The 23,595-nt window shown below is 41.1% G+C and overlaps 1 protein-coding gene across 1 annotated transcript in view; it reads right to left on the reverse strand.

The window, feature by feature from the left end:
• Positions 1 to 5,870: 5,870 nt before the first annotated feature.
• melk (maternal embryonic leucine zipper kinase) overlaps positions 5,871 to 23,595 on the reverse strand; it is a 70,542-nt gene continuing 52,817 nt past the window's right edge. The window contains exons 13-17 of the mRNA XM_078396933.1: positions 19,791 to 20,013; positions 18,332 to 18,416; positions 16,230 to 16,398; positions 11,447 to 11,550; positions 5,871 to 6,707 (exon numbers count right to left, since the gene is read on the reverse strand). Coding sequence (XP_078253059.1) covers positions 6,530 to 6,707; positions 11,447 to 11,550; positions 16,230 to 16,398; positions 18,332 to 18,416; positions 19,791 to 20,013 — 759 coding nt within the window. The 3' untranslated portion in view covers positions 5,871 to 6,529. The remainder of the gene's footprint in view (positions 6,708 to 11,446; positions 11,551 to 16,229; positions 16,399 to 18,331; positions 18,417 to 19,790; positions 20,014 to 23,595) is intronic.

Below are 23,595 nucleotides of genomic sequence, written 5' to 3' on the forward strand. Positions count from 1 at the left end.
CTTCTCAATTCCATGTCTCCATAATGGATGCACCATCATAATTCTAAGCACTGATCCAGGCTCAAATTTGATCTGCTTTATCCATGATATTCCCACAATGATGATGAGTCTAGTTCAGTTGTTTGGAGATACAACACGGAAACAGGCCCTTTGGTCCACTGAGTCAGCGACAACCAGCAATCTCCATACACTAGCACTGCCCTACACACTAGGGACAATTTACAATCTTTTACCAAAGCCTATTAGCCTACAAACCTGTACATCTTTGGAGTGTGGGAGGAAATTGAAACATTCTGGGAAAAACCCATGCAGGTCACGGGGGGAACATACAAACTCCGTAGTCAGCACCCGCACAGACAAACTCCGTACGAACAGCACTGGATCGAATACAGTGGCGCTGTAAGGCAGCAACTCTATCGCTGCGCCACCTTGGCGGCCTCAGTCAGTCCAACAATTTAGACCCAGTTATGAAGCAATGTGATATATTCCCAGGACAGCATGGTGTGCAACACAGAGAAGAAAACAGGTGATTGCACTCCCAAGTACTTGCCACTGTTGACCATGGTGATAGAGGTAATAGATTGTCAGGTACGGTTGCAGTAAGCTGGGAGAGTAATTGCAATTGTAGTTTGGAAACAGTGCACTGAGAGTACAATGAATGTTTTGAATGGTGGATGGAATGTAATTAAGTGAGAAGCTTTGGACAAATGAATGAATGCTTTATTGTCACATGTGACACATCACAATGAAATTCTTTGCCTGCATACCCAAGGTATGCAATAGTCGCCCCATAAAGATCACCGACAAAGTATCCCGCGCCAGGTCCACCATGTCCTGGATGGAATTGAGCTCCATGAATATTTTCGGTGCTGTACTCATTCAGGCAAAACACACGTATTGCATTGTACTTCTTATGCTCCTTACAATTAAAGGAAAGGCTTTGAGGTAGTGCGAGGCATGCATACCTGGTCAAACATAATCTTCAGCATAGCGTTAAGAGGAAACAGCAACGGGAATATAAGTGAATGTCTTAGTTAGGGGTTTAGATTCCTTCTCTCCCGAGATGCTGCCTGACCTGCTGAGTTACTCCAGCATTTTGTGAATAATTAGATTCTCTCTAGTTCAGGATAGTCATTGTTTGATACCTTTGTGGCATAAATGTTACTTTCCACTTCCCAGTCTATGCCTGAATGTTGTCTAAAGTCTTGAAGTAGACCCAACATGCATGAAGTATTTACTGAACAGTTGCAAATGAAATTGAACATTGTGTCATTATCAATAAACATCACCACCTCTGAACTTATGGTGGAGGAAGTGTCATTGATAAAATGGCTGAAGGGTTGGGTTTACATCACCCTATATTGGTAGTTGATCATCCCAATCTCCACCATCAATGTCCTCACCCCTGGAATTCAATAATTTGGACCACAATTGGACAAAGTATGTCATAAGTTTTGGAGCTGCAGGGTCCCAGAAAATTTAAATGAAGCATTTCATGCTATAAAGTGCAGGTAGGGAAGTCCGGAAAATGTTGCCCCACTCACCCATCAGCTGCCGTCTGGAAAGCCACAAGCTAACCATTAGTTTAGTCCAGACTATCATTTGTCAATGTCTGAAGTATTAACATTTTTATAATCTCTGAAGAAGCTGTGAATCCCTAGCACCTTATCGAACAGTACTGCACAGGAATAAGGCCCTCAGTCCGATGTTTCTGCAAATTATGATGCAATTTATACACATCTGCCTGCATGTGGTTTACATTCCTTAATACCCTCCCTGTTTATGCATAGAAATGCCTCTTAAACCTTCCTATCATATCTGCTCCATCTCCCTGGCAGTACATTTCAGATATCTACCACTGTGTAAAGAAACATGCCTTTATGTTGCTGTTCATCTTACCCACTCTTACCTTAGAGCTATGCCCTCTAGTATTTGATATTTCCACATTGGGAAATAAGACTTTGACCATTTAACTTGTTTATGCCTCTCATAATTTTATAAACTTCTATAGTTAAGCTTATTTGGAAAACAAATCTACCAAGTTTCCATGAATCTCACCTGCTTTAATCTTTTGGTCCCGCCTACCATGAGGGACCTTGTCAAATGTCAATGTATACAACATCCACTGCCCTACCATCAACCATCATCATCTCCTCAAAAAAACTCAGTCAATTTTGTAAGACATAACCTCCCTGCACAAGGCAATATAAAGTCCCTATTATGTCTATGTTCTTCCACTTGTGAGTAGATTCTATCTCCATGAATCATCTCCAAAAGGTCTCTTACCACTGATGTAAGGATCACTGGCCTATAAATTACAGGCTGGTCTCCACTCCTTTTTTAAATGGGGAACATGAGTTATTCTCCTGTCCTCTGGGATCTCACATTAGCTAAAGATACATAGATTCCTGTTAAATCAAGATTCAAGATAGCTTTATTTGTCATCCAATATTGGACGAAATTCAGTCACCCACAGTCCAACAATAAAAGCATTAAATAGGCATTAAAATTACACAACCCCAAAAACACAGTCCAACAATAAAAGCATTAAATAGGCATTAAAATTACACAACCCCAAAAACACACAAAAAAAGAAACATCCATCACAGTGAGTCTCCTCCAGTCCTCTCCTCACTGTGATGGAAGGCCACAATGTCTTTCCCTTCTTCTGCTGTCCTCGCCCGCAGTCAGGTTGTTGTGGTTGCAGGCCGTGCCGGACGGTTCGCAGCGGGCCAAGCCCAAGGCGAGTCGCAGCCGCTCCCGCAGCCGCCGAAGACGGCCGGCTCCGCCGATGATAAGTCCGATCCGGGGCGGGCGAACACGCTGCTGCTGCCGCTGTTGCTGCATGTCGGGGCTGTCGTGGCTCCCGACATTGAAGCCCCCGCCCAGCAGAGAAATATCCCGTGGCCTATTTTAGGCCGCGCCGGACGGTGAAATGTCCGCGACCCAAGCCCCGCGATCCGGGGCGGGCGAACCCGCTGCCGCTGCCGGAGCTCCCGATGTCGGCATCCACGCGGCCCGAGCCTAAGGCGAGTCACAGCCGCTCCCGCAGCCTCCGAAGACGGCCGGCTCCGGTGATGGTAAGTCCGATCCGCGGGCTCTGCGAACCAGAGCCCTGGAGGCCGCCAGCTCCAGGAGTTGGGCCGATGGTAGGCCGCAGCAGGAACGGAGACACCACCCAGAAAACAAAGGTCGGGTCTCCGTTCGGAAGGGACACATATTTACAATTTTAGTTCCCCCCCTCCCCCCCACATACACACATAGTACACAAACACAAAAACACGACATCTCAACTACAATTAAGACAAAAAAAACAACAAAAACACAAAGACAAATGGACCGCAGGTAAGCCGCAGCTGCTATGGCAGCGCCGCCCAGCAATCTCCTCTCTTGCTTCTCAATAATCTGGGATAGATCCAATCAAGCCCTGGGGATTTATCCCTCTTAATCCTCTTCAACAAACCCAACATCATCTCCTTCTTGACATCAACATTCCCCCAGTAGAACATCTTGGTGCAGGTCAGGGAAGATAGAGTTGACCATTTGGTTGATATTGAACAAAATGGTTTTATTCTTGGGTGACATTGGTTATAGATAATTGCCACCATGCACTCACTTAGTCTGAATGATGCCAATGACCCTTTGCACCTTGCAATCAGAGGAGGGTTCAGTGGCGAATAGGCTTCCGTTTGCACACAACCAAGCCAAAAGTCACAAGTCTGCATTGTGCCAATTCTTAAAATTTAAGAATTTTAAAGTGTCTCTGACATTCCAACAATAAAAGAATCATTAACATTGAAATAATGTTTCCCTTTGCCTCCGAACCCAGCTTAGAATTCCCATTGAAAAAACTAGGGTCAGGTATGCCAGGTTTGACCCCATTCCAATAGAATAAGAACAACAGCATGTCTTGACACATGCAGCTGGATTTGTGGCCAACCTGGTCAAGTAAGACATTAATGTTTAAGGTGATTATTCACAAAATGCTGGAGTAACTCAGCAGGTCAGGCAACCTCTCAGGAGAGAAGGAATGGGTGACGTTTTGGGTCGAGACCCTTCTTCACACTGATGTCAGGGGGGTGGGACAGAGGAAGGATATAGGTGGAGACAGGAAGGCGAGATGTTCGGATAAAAATAACCTGAAAAGTGTACGGTATCTTTATCCACAGCTGCTGTCCGAACTGTTGAGTATTTCTAGCATTTTGTTCTGATTTAAAATTTCCAGGAATCTGCAGGATTGTCTTTCTGCTTTCTTCTGGTGTGAAAGTAATGCCAAGTACCAACCTTCTAACACAGGATAGAAATTTATGATCATCATAAATATAGACAGAATTTATTTTGAATAAACCATGTTGATATTACATTTTTAATGCCTGTAGTAAAAAAAGTATCAAAGGTTGTCAAATTGTGTATTGTCAAATAAAATTTCACCGAGTAGCATATAAAGATGACCAAAAACTTGATCTAAACAGTACATTTTTAAAGTCTTGAAAGAAAAGAAAATCTGATGTAGATAAAAGGTTTTGAGCAATATAGCCTACATTTGAGAATGGCCAAGAGGCTAGTAGCAGAGGAACTCACCAGATGCTCGAGGTAAGGGTTAAGGAGGGTGGATAGAGTGTAGATACAATGCATGAATTAAAAAGGGAAGTTAAAAATACAAGAAAGTGGTACAACTATTAACTGAGTGGTTATTTCCTACTTGCTTAAACTTAAATTCCTTCAAGTTAGACATCCAACCCCACATTGATACCAATATGGCATTAAAAAAGTAGAGAAAATAAAAAAGTTTATGTAAACAATGATTTTCACAAAGAATTGTTGCTAATTTCTTGTTTATGGCATTTTAAGAGAGAAAGCAGCAGACTAAATTTGGATTTATCTGTATTGGCAAAATGTGTTATTTTATCCTTGGGGAATGTATGCAAGATTATGCAACATAGTATAACCTCTATGAACTAAATATTCAGTAGCACTAGATATTCATACCACTGCTGAGAACTGTCACACACTAAGTGGCCTTGCACTACATGCTAAATATGTAAATTGATGTGCACATTCATCACTTCGTTGATTGTCATAAAAATCAGATTTATCTTAACTTTATAGTTCTGCGATTAGCTGAAGTGTGCCTGAGCACAGTAAACAGATCTCAATACTGTAAATTTAATCAGACACTTTCAGTGTCCGCAATTGCTCCGAGACCTTTAACCATTTTTTGGCTGTTATGCCAGTCAATTTATTGTATACCGTTTAATCAAAACAAACTGAATATTGTAAACCAGCAACAGGAAATATTTAAGCAGGTAAAAAGGAAACATAGCACATTTTACCTGTAGAGTATGTCCTATCAACATCGCACTGCACCCTTTAATAGTTACTGTCACAAGTCACTGATAAGCTGGAAACAGCTTCCAGAGACAATTTCCTTGTGTCATGTCAGTCCATTTTAGATCATTAGTTTGTAAATACAAAATTTCATTTAACATTCAGAAAGACAGGCAAGTTATTTAAATCAACTTAATTTTATGCAACATACTGAGTGTATAGTTCAACTGTGGTAACCGCAGCTGTGACTCTTTTAACGATCCCAATAAATCCTCTTTAAATCACAGACAGGAAGAGAATTATGCAAATGATATATTAAGCAATCTTTGACTGAATGCAGTGTTCTGTGAATGCTGGATTTTCAAAAAAATTGGAATAGTCACGTCTGCAAATTAGAAAATTAACAATTAAGATTCAAGACTAAAATGGTTTATTACGAAGAAAACCAGAAAGAAAATTTACAAGTTTATTAAGGAATGACAGCATAGCCTACCTCATACAGATAAGGTGGTACACCATTTACAAATTACACAAGTTACATGATGATTTCAAAAAATATAAAATTTATTATAAACAACTACCAAAGAGCAATGTGGCACATTTATTTGTGTTTTTTAAAATATGTATTAATTACATCAATTTTTAGCTTGTAGGTTTAACTTAATATTAGCAAAGGCCATTTAAAATTGAATTTAAATTTGCTCCATTTCAAACTTCTGCAATGACGTTTGACCGTCACACATAGAACTATTCTTATTTGGCATACAAATGATTCTTAAAATTCACTCACTTGTGGCTAATTCAAGTTAGGAAGATCACACTTAAGCATAATTTATTATGTTTACAGAGCAAGGAACACAGACGTCTCAGTACATCCTTTCTCAGCCTACATGGTTGATACATTACAGGGACCCTCTCAGCTGACAGTGCCCCAAAGTTGAAGTAAAGATATAATTCGTATTAAAAGAAACATAATCACTAAAAAGGGATATCCTCTGCATGCACACATTTCCAAAACAATTTGTTTGTTGTGGTCAGTGTATAAATCAGCTAGGTTAAATTAAACTGAAAAAATATTGTTTTTTAAGCTAGTGTCATTAAAATAGTAAATGCTACAAGAGAATGCTAAAATAACAAAGTATTCCTTTAATAACAGTTCAAGATTAAAAAAATGACTTAAACCAATTAAATTTTTGACCAGTTAGATGTTGGAACTGGATAAAATATCTTCAACTAAGCGTTTGTAAACCCAGGCATCACCCTTTAGTCGCTGTCTTCTGATACCAATCACTTCTGGCTTGCTGAGCTGACATATCTCCAGTTCAAACTGCATAGTGACCTTTCCAAAGTCTGACCTAGTCCGGCATTTTAAAGTATAGCTGATGGAGAACAAAGTAATGATTACATAGTATGAATACGGAATCATACAGATTCTTTTAATATTCTGTTATTGCAAAATTAATTCAGCTCAAGGAAATTGGCTTAATGCAGCTAATGAGAAAAGTATGAAAGAAATAGATTGAAGTATGCACTTTATAAATCATCCATTGAATGACTATCATTCCTTGGATGCACACGCACAGAAGATTTTTATGTTATGACCACATTAAGTTTAGTCAAAACAGATAGAAGTAAGCCATTTAAAAGCCCAATCTCATCAAGGTTCATGCTGTACTTTAATTGGTGTGCGGCATGATTCAGGAGACATTAACTAGTGATATTATTGCTTTGTAATCACTCCCAATTACCTGCTTTGTTTTTTTTTTAATGACAGAAGACAATTCTCCATATTGTTATGCTAAGAATTACTAAGCCTATTATATCCAAACCCATTAATTGATTAAAAATATTTTACAAGGTAATAACAAAATCCTCAAAATAGCTGATAACATAAAATATGCTGAAACCGAGAATAGAATTTCCATCTTGAATAAAATTACCGATTCTGCTGCAAATTACACCCAAAGTTGTTTCTATTTTGAAGAATATATTTTCTTCACTTGCCCACCCCCTCCAGAGATTTCACTCAAACAAATTTGCGAACTATCAAATACAAATCTCCCAAAAATAAGATTGCACTACCACGTATGGTTGAAATATCATAGATGTATTCAAGTTAAAGTAAAAAAGCACAGGAGGAATCGATTCATGTGCAACACTCAATTAGTGCTCTTGAAAGCAATGTGAAAGAAGAAAGACAATACAATTATTTTGGAAAGCATTCATCCAGATAGCAATGTTAAATGACCTACAAGTATTAGCAGATCCTTAATAATATTTGGGAAATTGAAAAGCTCTCCACACCATGTTCACGGGTAGAAGTTAATGCAACTTACAACCAAAGGTTTATTTTACAAAAGTATTCTCAGTGTTGCAACCATGTCTAAATCTTGGCACATGGAGTAATTAATACAATAGCACCATCTAGAGGAAGCAAAAGAACTGGATTTCCTGAACGCTGAGAATGGAAAGGAGACATTAAAAATGTAAGATAGGCTAACAAAAACACAAGTCATGCATTGACCTACCAAGACAGATTTCCCAAACAAGTAGTTTAATAAAGAATGATCGAATTTGCAATCCTATTGATTATAGAATTCACGAATCTGAATTTTTCAGCCTTTTGTTTTTTTTATGTCAACACCTACTTACAGTACTAAACAATAAACTGTCTAACAATAAAGAGAGTTTGAGGAAGTATGGTGGCTAAGACCATATTGCAGAACCAGTGTCTCTGATATAGATTAAGGAAAAAAGATGCTTCATATTTTACCAGTTTCCAGCAAAGAGAAGTGAAATGTATATGACTTTGTGAATGTTAATTATTTATGTACAAATCAATGTAGGTTATTATTTTTTCAATATGTCACAATGGATAATCATAATCATACTTTATTAGCCAAGTATGTTTTGTAACATCCAAGGAGTTTCATAAGCTCATTTACTCAGCAGTTTTGAAATGACACATCACAATTGAAAGACCTCAGTCAATTTGCTACAATGGCATACAAGGCGAGACATATATAGCAGTCAGGCAGCATTGGTGTGGGAGGAACAGTTATGTTTTAGGTTGGTGACATTTTTGTCCAACTGAGTAAATTTAGAAAACAGGCATGTTTTAAAAGTTGCACAGAAGGGAAAGAGATGGGAAGAACAAAAGGAATGACTGTAACAGGGTAGAGTCCAAGGGAAAGCATATAATAGGTGTCAGAGGTGGTGTAAGTGGCTTGCTAATGAAAGCCAATCTGCCTGGAAGAGAAGTAATAGAAGCAGGTGAAACAAAAAAAAAATTCCGTGAAAATCTGAACTAAAGGTGGTATAAATTAAAGTAGATTAATGGGAAAGTCCAGCAGGTCAGACTCATCAAATTGGCCAGGGATTGAAAAGCAAAAATCTACAAATGCTAGAAATCTGAAACAAAAACAGAAGCTGAAAACAAATCAGGAAGATAGGTAGCATCTGCATAGAGAGGAACAGAGCCATTGGCCCAGGTACTATGATAATCTACAAATATACTTTTTCCAAACAATAGCAAGTTAAAAGCGATTTAATCAATCTATTCATTTGTCATTGATGCATAAAGGCAGCTCAATTACTTTGGATTTCGTGCTGAAAATAAAATTATTCCCTTGTGCTTTGAGTGATTATTGAGTCTTGATAGAGTGAACAAAGTCATAGTGTCTCATGAGGATAAAATAAAATATGAGTTTGCAAAATTAGATGGAGTTGATGCGAGTGGTTTAATATCACATACCCGAGCAGGATTCTTCGGTTTCAACCCTTATAAAGATAGCTAAAATTTTCTGTAAAGCTAATTCCTTAAGATCTAGGTGTTGGAAATACCCAGCTGACAGGGTAATCCACAAAACCATTTTAAGACTCCATATGAAACAAGTTATTTCAAACCTGCAATGAAGTTACATTGCAAGTTGGGGATGCCACAGATTTTGTGTAGTTTCCCGAATCTTTCCCGTGATACTTCTATGAGGAAATGTAATTTTAGAACTCAAATTTATTAATAAAAACACTACATCATGCTAAAATGTGCCAAAATGCAGTTTCATATTTTCCTGCAAGATTATTTGGTAAGCTGCTGTCTTAAAGATTCTTCTAGTATTGAGTTTGTGTTAGACAAATGCAAATTGTTCACATAGTAATATTCAGAAGTAGTAACAATAAATAGCTAACATGTTGAAATTTGCATTGCTTAGAAAACAAAGCTTCATTTTTTTTCAAATACAAAGAAATCTTGGAACTTGGAAATGCAAAGGACTTGGATGCCCATAACTTCAAACTACCTTGCATTAGGATATTTTCATGTTATAAATCTTCAAGATTTTTTAAATTACAGATAAGTATCAGTTAGGGGCATTACCAAGATAAGCACAAAAGCCGGAAGTGTACAGATTGCTCCGCTGTGAACAAGATCTATATGTATTAGAGAAATGACAATTATTAATATGCTAAACTCACATACAGCATATGGGTGATAGATCTGAAGTAAACAATGAAAAAGATTAGGCATTAATGACATTTTGAGGAACGATTCATAACCAATACCAAAAAGCTCTAATTAGAGCTTTCTAGGTTGCAATCACAGGACACCTCACTACAAAGCAATACATGCTATATTTCCAAGACCATGTTTAGGTCATGTGACCACATTTGGTTTATTTTACTGCGGTGGACATTTTGGAAAAAATGCAGGCTGCCAGATTGACTCTCACTTTAAAACACATTATGGAATTAAAGAATGAAACTCATTTTATCAGGGGTAAGGCTATGTGGAGTCTTTGTGAGGGTAAATGTGAAACTATGGAGCAAGAGGTATTGGCAAAGAGGATGTTGATGGAATAACGTTATTTCTTTTATAAAGTTTTGCTTTCTCTTGTAAATTTTTCTTGTTCTAGTGCAGTAGAGAAGGCAGCTAGGGTAGTGTTGTGCTCCTCCTGCAGGATGCAGAATGTCAGTGAGACTTCCAGTGTTCCTGAGGACTACACCTATGAGAGATGTGTCCAGCCACAGCTCCATACGGACCACGTTGGAAAACTGGAGCAGCAGCTGAATGACCTCAGGACCTTCTGAGGCTGTGCGCTCTGGTCCTAGACTCTCCCACTACTGGAAACATCCTCTCCAATTCCACTCATCTAGACTTTCCATTACTCCGTAGGTTTCAATGAGGTCCCCCCATCATTCTAAATTCAAGCAAGTACAACCCCAGAGCCATCAAACACTCCTCATACATTAACCCAATCATTCCCGGAATCATTCTTGTAAACTTCCTCTGGACCCTCTCTAACGCCAGCACATCCTACCTCAGATATGGGGCAGAACACTGGTCACAATATTCCAAGTTCTGATCAGCACTTTATATTGCCTCAGTATTACATCCTTGCTTTTATCTACTAATGCTCTCGAAATCAATGCTAACATTGCATTTGTCCACCTTATAACTGACTCAACTTGCAAATGAACCTTTTGGAAATACTGTACCTGCATTCCCAAGTCCCGTTGCACCTCTGACTTCTAAATCCTCTCCTCATTTAGAAAATAGTCTACCTCTTTATTCCTTCTATCAAAGTGCATGACCGTACACTTTGCCACGCTGTATTCTATTTGCCACTTCTTTGTCCACTTTCCCAATCTGTTCAACCTTGGCTCCTCTGCAGACTCCCTGCTTCCTCAACACTACCTGCCCATTCACCTATCTTTGTTTCATCCACAAATTTGGCCACATTTCATCAGATCATTAACATATAACTTAGTGGACCCAACCTCTAGGACTAGAGGTCATAGCCTCAGGCTACATTTTTGGGTCAAAGGAGGTTTTATAGAATAATAATGGCTTGTGTGTTTAAAAGACAGTTGCATTTGTATGAGAGATGTGTTGCATTTTGTTTGAGAGAAGTGTTTTCGAAACGTAATTGTAAACATAACTTTGCTCTAATTCACCGATTATAGTGGAAAACATTCAAACCGTGAACCCTGTGAGAAACAAATAACTTAACAGTGAGTTTTAGGCTTTTTTTTAGTGCACTGGTACCTGCTTCAGTACTTCAACGTTGAAACACTCATTGATATTTTCACTGCAAATTCTCGATTAGTTATAAAAACTTACCCCTTTTGCACAAAGTTTACACGCTTGATAGGTAAAATTTGAATTATTTCATTCAAAACTTCATCTGCATTCAACATGGTCGTTGTTGTCACATTATATTGTGCCTGTAAAAATAAGCATAATGTTACTGCAATTGCGGGCATTGCAGTTTCAACATGTGGTGATATCAAGTCTCTGCATCAAATATAATTTATTGTCATATGTACAAGTGAGGTACAATAAAAACCTTGTTACTTGCACTATCACAGGCACGTGGACTCAGATAACACAACATAAATTATATAAAATAGCGCAAAGGGACAAGACTAAAAATAACAAGACATTAGTGCAAAACATAGTTAGAAAAAAGTCCAAGGCAGTACAAAGTTAATCTGTACTGTTCTATCACTAATGGATTTAAACGGCTTAAAAGCCAGTTTCCTACTGCTTTAGTTCTGGCTACAGATTTCAGATTTTTTTCAAAGGACTAAACAAGCGTAAAAAAAGTATTCCCCTGCATGCTGCCAGCATCTCATCTCACTCCAGTGCTACCGAGAATGGGATTACAAATTCACAGGATTTTCCGTCTTTTTACCAACAGGCATAGAACACAAAGTGCAATTCCAGTCTAAAGAAAGGTCTCGACCCGAAATGTCACCCATTCCTTCTCTCCAGAGATGCTGCCTATCCCGCTGAGTTACTCCAGCTTTTTGTGTCTATCCAAATTTGTAATAACTGATTTAATTGAATAAAGTGTGTAAAATCAACCACATTGATTTTAAGAATCTATTGGAAAATAATGGATAATACTGCCAGAGAAAATAGATATTAAAGTCTTGGATAATCCCTAAATGATTCAGTATTTAAAGTAAATCAGGTTGGAATGAGCATCCACATTATTCTAAAACAAATTACTTTAAGAGTTCTTGGGATAATGGTGAGAATTACTCTCTATTCCAGACTATTATACCAAGCCAGATTACATTGCTGTGAGACCAGTGAAAATTCAAGCAGCATGTCGGTCAGCATTTCAGATAGTGGAGCTCGAAAAAAACCTGTATACTTGAAATATTATCTTGTGTCTTCAGTCTCACAGGACTGATTTAATGCGAGATGCAAGTTGCAATATTTTCCCCATTAGACATTCCTATTTGACAGTACTTCAAAGCTCAACACTAATTTGTCACAAATGATAATTGCATTTATATCTTTCTTCCACATCCCATTTACAAAGATTATTCAATTTTATTTTGAATGAAACAAGATTTAACTTTTAACAGTGTATTTAAAAAAACCTTGCCCTGCACATTTCCTTTAAACTTTGCTTCTCTTACCTTAAAGCTATGCCCTCCAGTCTTTGACATTTACCGATTCTCTACCCTATCTATGCCTCTCATAATTTCATATAGTTCTACTGGGGGAGCGGGGGAAAGAGCTTCAGGTATTTGGACCATTGGGATCTCTTCTGGTGCAGGGATGATCTATACAGAAATGGGTATGAGGAATACTAATATGCAAGCGCAGTTTGAAATCACAAAGATGGTGTTGAGGCTCTTGAAGAGCATCAAAATGGATAAATCAGGGCCTGATGGGATCTGCACCGGGTAATTAAGGAGGGCAAGAGAGGAGATGGCAGGAGCCTCAACTAAGATCTTTCCATCTCCTCCAGCCACAGGCAAAGTCCTGGAGGACTGGAGAGTGTCCCATTTTGTTCCTTGGATTAAGAAGGGAAGTTTAGATAATTCAGGAAATTAAGCGCCGGTGAATCTCGCATGAGTGATGGGGAAGCTATTAAAGAGGATTCTTCGGGATAGGATTTACTCCCATTTGGAAGTGAATGGGCTAATTAGGAAGAAGCAGCAAGGCTTTGTACATGGCAGGGTATGTCTTATGATCAATCGAGTTTTTTGAAGCGGTGACAAAGGTGATTGATGTTAGTAGGGTGTTGGATGGTGCCGATGTGGGTTTTAGTAAGGCATTTGATAAAGTCCCCTATGGTAGGCTGATCCAGAAGATTGAGGTGCATGGGATTCACAGGGACTTAATGGTATGGATTTAGTACTGGCTTACTAACAGAAGACAGGGTCACGGTAGAAGTCTGGAGGTCTGTCACCATTGAGTCATACAGCGTGGAAACAGGTTCTTTGGCTCAACTTGCCCACCCCGACCAACTGAAATTAGAGAACATAATGTTCATACCGTTGAATTGTAGACCACAGAGAAGGAATGTGAGGTGCCATTCCTCTAGCTTGTGCTTGGCCTCACCCTGGTAGTCAAGGAGGCAGAGGGTACACAGGTCAGGGGAAAAGGGGAGAGGAATTGAATTTGCTGGCAACCTGGAGCTCTCAGTGCCATGGCTGAAAGAGCACTTGTGGTCAGCAAAGCCTTGTGTGCATTTGGTCTCACCAACATAGAGGAGACCAGACGGCACGGTGGCGCAGCGGTAGAGTTGCTGCCTTACAGCGAATGCAGCGTCGGAGACTCAGTTTCGATTCTGACTACGGGCGCCGTCTGTACGGAGTTTGTACGTTCTCCCCGTGACCTGCGTGGGTTTTCTCCGAGATCTTCGGTTTCCTCCCACACTCCAAAGACGTACAGGTATGTAGGTTAATTGGCTGGGCAAATGTAAAAATTGTCCCTAGTGGGTGTAGGATAGTGTTAGTGTGCGGGGATCGCTGGGCGGCGCGGACCCGGTGGGCCGAAGGGCCTGTTTCTGCGCTGTATCTCTAAATCTGTATCTCTAAAAAGACCATGAATACCTAATGGAGCAGAGGAGTGCGTGAATCTCTGCCTCACCTGGAAAGGCTGTTTACATCTCTGGATGATGCCGAGGGTGATGGTGTAGTGACAGATGTTGCACCGGGAAAGGAGCAGGGTTAACAAACCAAGGAATCATGGAAAGAATGCTCCCAGTAAAATCCAAAAAATGGTGGGGAGAGGAAGATGTGACAGGTGGTGGAGTTGGGTCATAGTCAGAGAGTAGGAGAGCAATAGAAATTAGTCTTTATAATTATATTTTACATGGAATAACCAAGCTGAAATGAGCTACAACATAGAAAGGTTTATTAAATGTTATTTTTAAAAGACTGTTTGGTGATTTACGATATCTGCAAACTACGCACTTACTCAAATAATCCCCCAAAAAATTCTAGATCACCTTCCATATCACTGTGTCTCTGCTCATAAATTTTCTGCAATTATATTTTGGTTCAAGATCCTCATCTTAATGAATTCACTTAACTCTAATATTTTAAACTCCTTTCTAAAAAAATGATGCATGCACCAGATTTGAAAATATCAGAATTGGATGTGTGCATATTTCCTCCTTTCAATTTAGTATTCACAATTTCATAGAAGAAACAAAAGCATAATTTTATTTAGTTTGGGCTGAAGTAGCATTTGCATTTTAACAAAGAGAAATGGGAAGTCTCGTGTTCTCAGATGTGAATGCCATTAACTTGATAGACCAAAATGGCAGCAAATATTGTTATTTTAACATTTTTCCTTAGCCTAGAACAAAATCTTGGATCATAGCCCATTTAGGGAAATTATCTTTTGATTTATATTCTATAATCACTCACAAAAACAAAATTCCACAACTTCTGAAGATTTTTTAATGAAAGCTTCAAACCTTAATATGTTTCATAATTCAATCAAGAATGCAGTTTAAGTTGATTCAACACCATGTCAAAATTAGAGATTTTGAAAGTTGACTTTTTATAAATAAGAGCCCCATACATAGAAACATAGAAAACAGGTGCAGGAGTAGGCCATTTTAGGCCATTCGGCCCTTCGAGCCAGCACCGCCATTCAATATGATCATGGCTGATCATCCAAATTCAGTATCCCGTTCCTGTTTTTTCCCCCCATATCCCTTGATTCCTTTAGCCCCAAGAACCAAATCTAACCCTCTCTTGAAACCATCCAGTGAATTGGCCTCCACTGCCTTCTGTGGCAGAGAATTCCAGATTTACAACTCTCTGGGTGATTCCACAGATTCACAACTCTCTGGGTGATTCCACAGATTCACAACTCTCTGGGTGAAACAAAGTTCATTTATCTATTCGCCCATCATTGTGAAAAATGTATGTGTCATTTTGGGGGTTTTTCCGAACAGAAATAGCCCAAAAATAATCCAATGAAAAATGATGTCAAGGCAAACAAAAGATTAGGATGTAAAAGAGTGGATAATAAATCAGAAGCGTAATATTGTGCCATGAACCGTAGCATAGGTAATACACCAATGGTTAAACCAGAGACAGGGTCTACAAAGTTAGCAGTAGAAAAACTGCGGCTGCAGTTACGACAGAAGCACTGATCTTTTTGATGTTTAGTTGGAGAAGTTAAAGCTCAACACAGAGGCAGTGAAAACGTTTATAGTGATGGAGAAATTGATGTGGGTATCGTGATTATGAAGGCTAATGTAAAGATGGTGACAACAACCAGAGCAAAAATAAACAGCCAAAGAGTGATTCTTGAGTGGTTGTATTTGATGGCACACAAGTGGAAACCATTTCTGGCTAGGACTGATTTGAGGCAAAGCAAGGGCTCGACCATGGAGCAAGGTAATAAAGGTGCAGGACACTTTCCAAGACACATGAAGAAAAATATCTATTTGATGTAAAACAGTAGTTAGGGCCATTAACCATTAACAAAATTATGGATTATTAATATCTGCTATACATAAATTTGCAGAAACAAATCAAGTTAATAGATATCGCACAATATAGCCTAACCATAGTTTATATACTCCATTTGATATTTAACAAATAATTAATTTCCAAATTTAACCTAAAAAACTAACCTTGATCCTCCTTGGTTCATCTTTAAAGGGCTTTTTCCGTTTGCCTGGAGTTAACATCGTGATCACCTTGTCCAATCCACGTTCTAAGCTTCCAAACATCTTGGCTCCTTTCTTCTTTTGACTGCTTTCACCAGTAGCCTGATATAGATCCATGTCTAATGAACGAGTCCTGAAAGTTCCATCATTCAATAAGTTCTTTCACTTTAATATGAGAAATTTAATTCACTCATTACAATACACAAAAACAAGATGGTGTAAGTATTAAGAATATGTAAGTTAGCATTATAATCCAATGGTTCTTTTGCTAACACACAGCGATGAAGGACCATTGCTAGTCAATTATCTGTTTAAGAACTCTTGAGCCTGCCCGGGTGAGTTGGTATATGGTCTACCTTGAAATATAACTGGCTATGAACATGCAGCAATATATAAACACTCACTTAGGAGGCTGGTATCTTTTTTGGGTTTCCATGGACTTGGTACGTGGTCAAGGCTACTGGTAAAAGTTTTAAATACAAATCTAATGAAGTTGAAGGATTCCAAAGCCAAACAATATAAACAATGGTAAGAACCCATTGAATTTATTGGGGAAATGTGCACAGAAGTGAAAGATGAAATCAAATATAGAAATGAAAAGTGCATAGCAGTGGGGAAAATATATCAGGAACGGTCTATTACATGTGCATTTAAAAGGGAATTGGGCAATCCCTAAGCTTTAATAATGAGTACAAAATAAATAAAGGAGATTGAACTGAACATTTAAATAATCCTGTATAGAAAGAATATAGCCCCTAAAGTACAGAATGCAGCAAGCAAAATCATAGTCAGAGTTGTACAGTGTGGAAATAGACATTTCAGCCCACTGGGTGTATGCTGACCATCATGCCTATCTGCAATAATACCACATCCCTAAGTGCCTAGCATGTTGAATTATCTAACCACATCTATATACTAAAACTCGTTTGTTCGCTTGTTCCTGAACTACAGCCAAAATGGTACAGGATAGCGTGACAACTTTAGGCCCATCTTACTCACCGTCGTCCTGTGGTCCAGTGGAAGAGGTTTCATTGAAATCGGTGTTATATTTTTAAAGTTATTGACATTTTAAAGTAAAAAAAACTGCGCATGTGCAGTTGGGGCTCTGTTGATCTGGTACTTACGGAAGATGACCCCCGCATCCATGCATGCGTAGAACAAACGCGTCCGCAGTTGGGGCCCATTGAGCAGAGCTCGGCTGCCTGTCTCTTGGGGGCGGGAGAGCCAGGCCTGGTGCAGGGGGAAGCAGCTGGAGCCTGGGCCTAGGCCTGGACGTGACCGGGTAACCGCGAGCCTGAGGTGGGCCAAGGGGAAAAGCGGCAGCAGCAGCAGCAGCGGCGGCGGTGAGGCCGGGCATTCGTGGAGGTGGAGGCCGAGGCCTGGCGCTGGGCCTGCCCTCGGCTTCCCCGTCCCCTCTCCTCTCCCCGGCCGGCTCAGCACCTTCCCCATGCCGCCAGAGTCCAGCGGCTCAGCAACGGTGGGAGAGCCACCGCCGTCTACCACTGAACATCCCCGCACCGGGACAGGACAAGACTCCCCCCCCAAAAAAATAAAAGGAGTTTCCCCAGTAATTACAAGAATATCTTTGTGAAGCATGGTGGCACAGCGGTAGCATTGCTGCCTTACAGCGAATGCAGCGCCAGAGACCCCGGTTCGATCCCAACTACGGGTGCTGTCTGTAAGGAGTTTGTACTTTCTCCCCATGACATAGAAACATAGAAAATAGGTGCAGGAGGAGGCCATTCGGCCCTTCGAGCCAGCACCGCCATTCATTGTGATCATGGTTGATTGTCCCCAATCAATACCCTGCGTGGGTTTTCTCCGAGATCTTTGGTTTCCTCCCACACACTCCAATGATGTACAGGTTTGGAGGTTAATTGGCTTGGTAAATGAAAAAGATTGTCCCTAGTGTTTGTAGGATGGTGTTAATGTTGTTTGTAGGATGGGGGTGTTAATGTGCGGGGATCACTGGTCGGCGCCGACCCGGTTGGCCAAAGGGCCTGTTTCCGTGCTGTATCTTTAAAAAACTAAAACTCACTTTGAATCATACACTTGTACAGACATACCGTCTCTCTGGACTAAATGATGCAGTCATGGGCTCTTGATTCGAATCCTGGTTTGTAGATACTTCTTTGTTGTAGTTGATCACAGCTTACAATTAAACAATTACATTGTTAAAATATGATAGTGAATGTTTTTTACTGTTTTTTTACTGTTCTAGTTTGCCTCAAAACGTTTTGCTCCACCACAAATTTTGCTGAAACATTTAGTAGCTTTAAAAATAAACTTTAGAAATCTAGAAACCAATATGAATCAGCATACAAGCACAAATTATGTATTTTACAAGTTATTGATAGGATGGTCATTCAGTTCAAGTAAATCTGCGATATTAAAAATATTCTTCAAAGTGAACAGAACTTTTAAGCATGGCAGATGATAAAACATTACATGCTAATTTGAATAAAGCAAATGAAAGGCAATACAAATTTGTGTTTGAAGGATAACCTTGTTTGGAAAGAGATAACAAGGAAATAGGACATTTATGGTGTTTAGTACATGGAGTAAATCTCAACATGAAAAAGGAAGCTAATTCCTCTGAAGTGCATGTTAGTTATTCGACAGGAAGCAAAATTGTTTGATCGTTAAATTAACAAAAATATGTTTTATAGTTTAGTGAATACCTCCTATATTCCATGTATTCCAATGTGCTGGGATGGAATTCTTTACAAATTGAGACAATCACTATGTGGTACCCTCTATTCCAAAGAAAATATGCACAAGCTATATTTGATTAACTAAATTCCTGAAATCATCGATTTCTTTAGGCTAGAGCTATTTTAAAAAATGTGTTCACTTTGAAGAATTACAGTATCTTTAACATAACAACATAGTTAGGTGAACCAGTACAAAAAGATGTTTCCAGACCCGAGGTAAATAGTATTTTTTCTGATCATTATTTGCAATGGAGTTGTAAGAATGCTTTACTTTGACACAAACAGCAGTTGTTGGAAATTTGACCCGCATCTGGTAAATACATAATTAAACTATTCCTGCAGTTCCTTCATTAGTGGAGATTCAAGTCAATTTAATTAAAAATTGAGTAATACATGTTTGAAAATTAGAAGAATCAGTGGAAATAGGAAGAGGGCAGGATTTATTTGTTGAGGTGGATGTTGGAACTGGCTTGGTGGGGGAGTTTGCTGTATGCAGGTCAGCTTTTGTGTGGCCTAGTCCAATTCCTATTTTTTATGTTCTCGTGAAACACTGATTTTCTGTCATGCAACATTTTTCACATGTCATCTGGAAAAATAGGTTTTTGCTGCAAAAAACAATATTTTAAAATATCACAAAGAACTGTCAACAAATAAAAAACATAAATACCATTAACCTATTATTGTTCCATTGATCAAACAACCCTTTATATTTGACTGATATTGATTTAACATTATTCCAGAAACTCTGGAAAATGTGGACCACTTCCTGTTTCATAACAAACATATAAAATCTAAAAGTTAATAAAGTTACCGTTATGAAGAACAGCTTCATTTTTTCTGGGAGTAACCATATATTTCTTTTCATGGCTTTTCTGAACAACTGGTGTCTTGGCTTCAGGTTGTACAAAGTGATCGTTGGCATCCATGTTCATTTTTATTCGCTTTATATTTTCTTTGTTTACAGATTTCTTTGCAGCAAGTTTTTGTTTACCCAAAGATTGTAAATTATCTTCTGTGGAATCTTTAAGTGTGCTCTGTGTTACAAAGTTAAAAAAATATTTTAAAGAAAGAAATGGCTTAATCAATGGAGCAAGAAATATTACACAATAACAAAATGACTTGAAATATGAATGTTTTGACACAGAGACCCTTCCTTGGATAAACACATCGTATTTTCCCCAATAGCTTTAATTCAATTTTAATTTTGTTGGTTGTACACGATGCAATAATCAAAAAGAGGCTTTCACATTGGTCATTCTTTCTGATCTCAAGTTAGAGTGGCTCAGTAAATACATGATTACAAATATTGTAATAATCCTTATAAATGGGACTGATATACAAGTGCATCTTGGATGAAGGGCCTGTTACTGTGCTGCAAGACTATGAATCTAACTACTGCAATGTGTGTGCATTCTCAAATTGAAAAAAAATTATTTTGCACAGTTTAAAATAAACCATTTCAAATGAATAAATAGATTGATTAAATCTTGTAGTAAATAGTCTTTTTTTTTGTTATGGCAGGAATAAAGTACAATTATACAAGATACAAAGAATGTTGTTCTGCGAGCCACTGTTGAGCCACTGTTTATAACTTTCTGGGAAATATAATGAACATACAAAATTGAAATGCGGACATGATAATTGATATGTATCTGATTCCCATGTTTCATATGAAGTTGTAGGACTTTATTTTGACACATCTAAATGGAAGTTAGCAAATTATTTGGTATTGCCCTCATAATACTATGCATAAGTGGAAATGCAGTGCTTATCATGGAAAGTAGACAACCATAAAAAGTATTTTTTATTTCCACTCTGTACCCACAGTGATATATTAATATTTATTCAAGTACAGGCTCTATAAAGCCAGTGTTAAAAACGATCTTCTAGAGGTCGTACGGTATTGACTGAACTCATGTTTGCTCTAATTTGCTGCTTTGAAGACATTTTTCAATGGTTGAAAAAATATGATCCCCCGCAGTTTAACGACCAGAAACAACTGGAATAATATGCTTAGAGGCATGACTCAGGACATACAAATACAAAAATTCTTACAATTTCATATTGTGATTCCCCTAACAATTTCAAAGTAATTTTATTTTTGGTAAAACTGAAATTGTCAAAATTAAATAGCATATTGTGGCGGCTCCCAAGGGTCGGGCCATACTACTACCGACCCCTCGGCACGGGAATGGACCAGTCCCGGGAGGCGGTCCTGGACTCAGGTATATAAGGACAAGGTTTGGGCGCCAAGCCATTCCGGCAGACTAGACCCGTCTGAGACCCACGATACAATAAAATATACCTTCCCGAAATACCTGGCTCCTTGCCTTTATCGACGCGCTACATTGGTGACCTCGACGGTCCATTCATTAGGATGGACAGAAAAGCAGAATCCGATCGCCCGTCCGGCTCGCAGGCCGACCAGGCCCCAGCTGTCGACGCGGTAGGAATCAAGCTCCCGACCTTCTGGACCACCCGGGCTCGCGTTTGGTTTTACCAAGCGGAGGCCCAGTTCCAGCTGCAGGGCATCACAGTGGATAACACCCGGTTTTTCCACCTGGTGGGAGCCCTTGACCAGGACACGGCCGAAGAGGTAACGGAGTTCCTCCAGGACCCACCGGCCCACGATAAATATAAAGCCCTTAAGGAGCTGCTGCTCCAAACCTACGGGCTAACCCGAATGGAGCGGGCCGAAAGGCTCCTCCACATGCCAGGCCTCGGTGACCGGCGCCCATCTAGCCTCCTGAAGGAGATGGTCGCGCTGGTCGACGGGCACAGACCGTGCCTGATGTTTGAATATACATACCTGCACCTGCTGCCGGCCGACATTCGCCTGCAGCTCACAGACGCCTCCTTTGAAGACACCCGGGCCCTCGGCAGGCGCGCGGACGCGCTGTGGGCGGCGCGCCGTGATGACGTCAGTGCGCTAAACGTCACTCGAGAAGCGCCCGATTTTCTCCGGTCGGGCGGGGGAGCTGTGGAAGGAGTGACAGCTACGTCCCGGAGGCCTGCGAGATCGCCCCCGGTGGCCATTGCGGGTCGTGCACCTGCAGTCCCACACCAGCAGGCTCCAGCCAGCACCAGCAAGAGGTACTGGTGTTATTACCACCAGCGCTGGGGTGCGGCAGCCCGACAATGCCGCCAGCCGTGCACATTTCCGGGAAACGCCGGGGCCGGCTACCAATAGTCCCTGCGGTGGCCGGCCAGATTCACCGCCTCTTCGCCTGGGATCGGCGGTCCGGGAGTCGCTTCCTCGTGGATACCGGGGCGGAGCTGAGCGTCCTGCCCCCTTCGCCGCTGGACATTCGTTCTGGGAAGCGGGGGCCCATCCTCACCGCGGCAAATGGGAGCATTATTCAGACATATGGCGTCCGCACGGTCCACATCGTTTTCGGCGCCAGTCATTTTACGTGGCTGTTTACGATCGCCGACGTCTCCCAGCCGTTGCTCGGGGCCGACTTTCTGCGGGCTCATTCTCTCCTCGTGGACGTCAGGCAGCAGCGCTTGGTCCACTCCGCCACGATGGAGCCCATCGCGTTGCGGCTGAATGACCCCATTATACGCCCGCTGTCGTCCGTGGACTCCCATTTCGCTCGGGTGCTGGCGGACTTTCCGGATATTATGGCCCCGCAATTCCGGTCGTCGACCCCCAAGCATGGGGTGTACCATTATATCACAACTACCGGCCCACCCCTCCACGCACGAGCACGCCGACTCCCGCCTGAGAAACTACGCCTGGCACGACAGGAGTTCCGCACGATGGAGTCCTTGGGGATCGTCCGCCCTTCCAACAGCCCACGGGCATCTCCACTCCACATGGTCCCCAAGGCAAACGGGGGCTGGAGGCCTTGCGGGGATTATCGGCGGCTGAACGTCGCTACCGCCGAGGACCGATACCCCGTGCCCCACATCCAGGACTTCAACGCCCATTTGGCTGGGGCCACGATATTTTCAAAGGTGGATCTGGTGCGAGGTTACAACCAGATCCCGGTCCACCCGGAGGATGTACCCAAGACGGCAATCATCACGCCGTTCGGACTCTACGAGTTCGTACGGATGCCGTTCGGCCTCAAGAACGCCGCGCAGTCATTTCAGCGGTTAATGAACGGCGTGTGTCGCGGGCTGGATTTCCTATTTGTCTACCTTGACGACATATTGGTAGCCAGCCGCTCGCGGCAGGAGCACTGTGCCCACCTCCGGCAGCTTTTCCAGCGGCTCAGCAAACACGGGTTGGCCATAAACCTCGCCAAGTGCCGCTTTGGCGTGGCCACAATCGACTTTCTCGGCCACCGTGTGTCCTCGCAAGGAGCGGTTCCCCTGCCGGACAAAGTAGACGCCATCCGCCGGTTTCCCCGTCCGTCCTCGGTGCGTGGCCTGCAGGAGTTCGTCGGCATGGTGGCATTTTATCACCGGTTCCTGCCATCCGCGGCCCACATCATGTGGCCGCTATACGAGCTGCTGGCGGGCAAGCGTAAGACCGTCGTGTGGACCGACGAGGCCGTAACAGCCTTTGACGGCGCGAAGGAGGCCCTGGCTCGGGCTGTGCTGCTTGTTCACCCACGGGAGGATGCCCCGAACATCTCTGGCCTCCGCCTTGAGGATGTTCCCCTCGG

This window comes from Rhinoraja longicauda, chromosome 3 (genome assembly GCF_053455715.1).
Source record: "Rhinoraja longicauda isolate Sanriku21f chromosome 3, sRhiLon1.1, whole genome shotgun sequence".
Classification (NCBI taxonomy): Eukaryota; Metazoa; Chordata; class Chondrichthyes; order Rajiformes; family Arhynchobatidae; genus Rhinoraja; species Rhinoraja longicauda.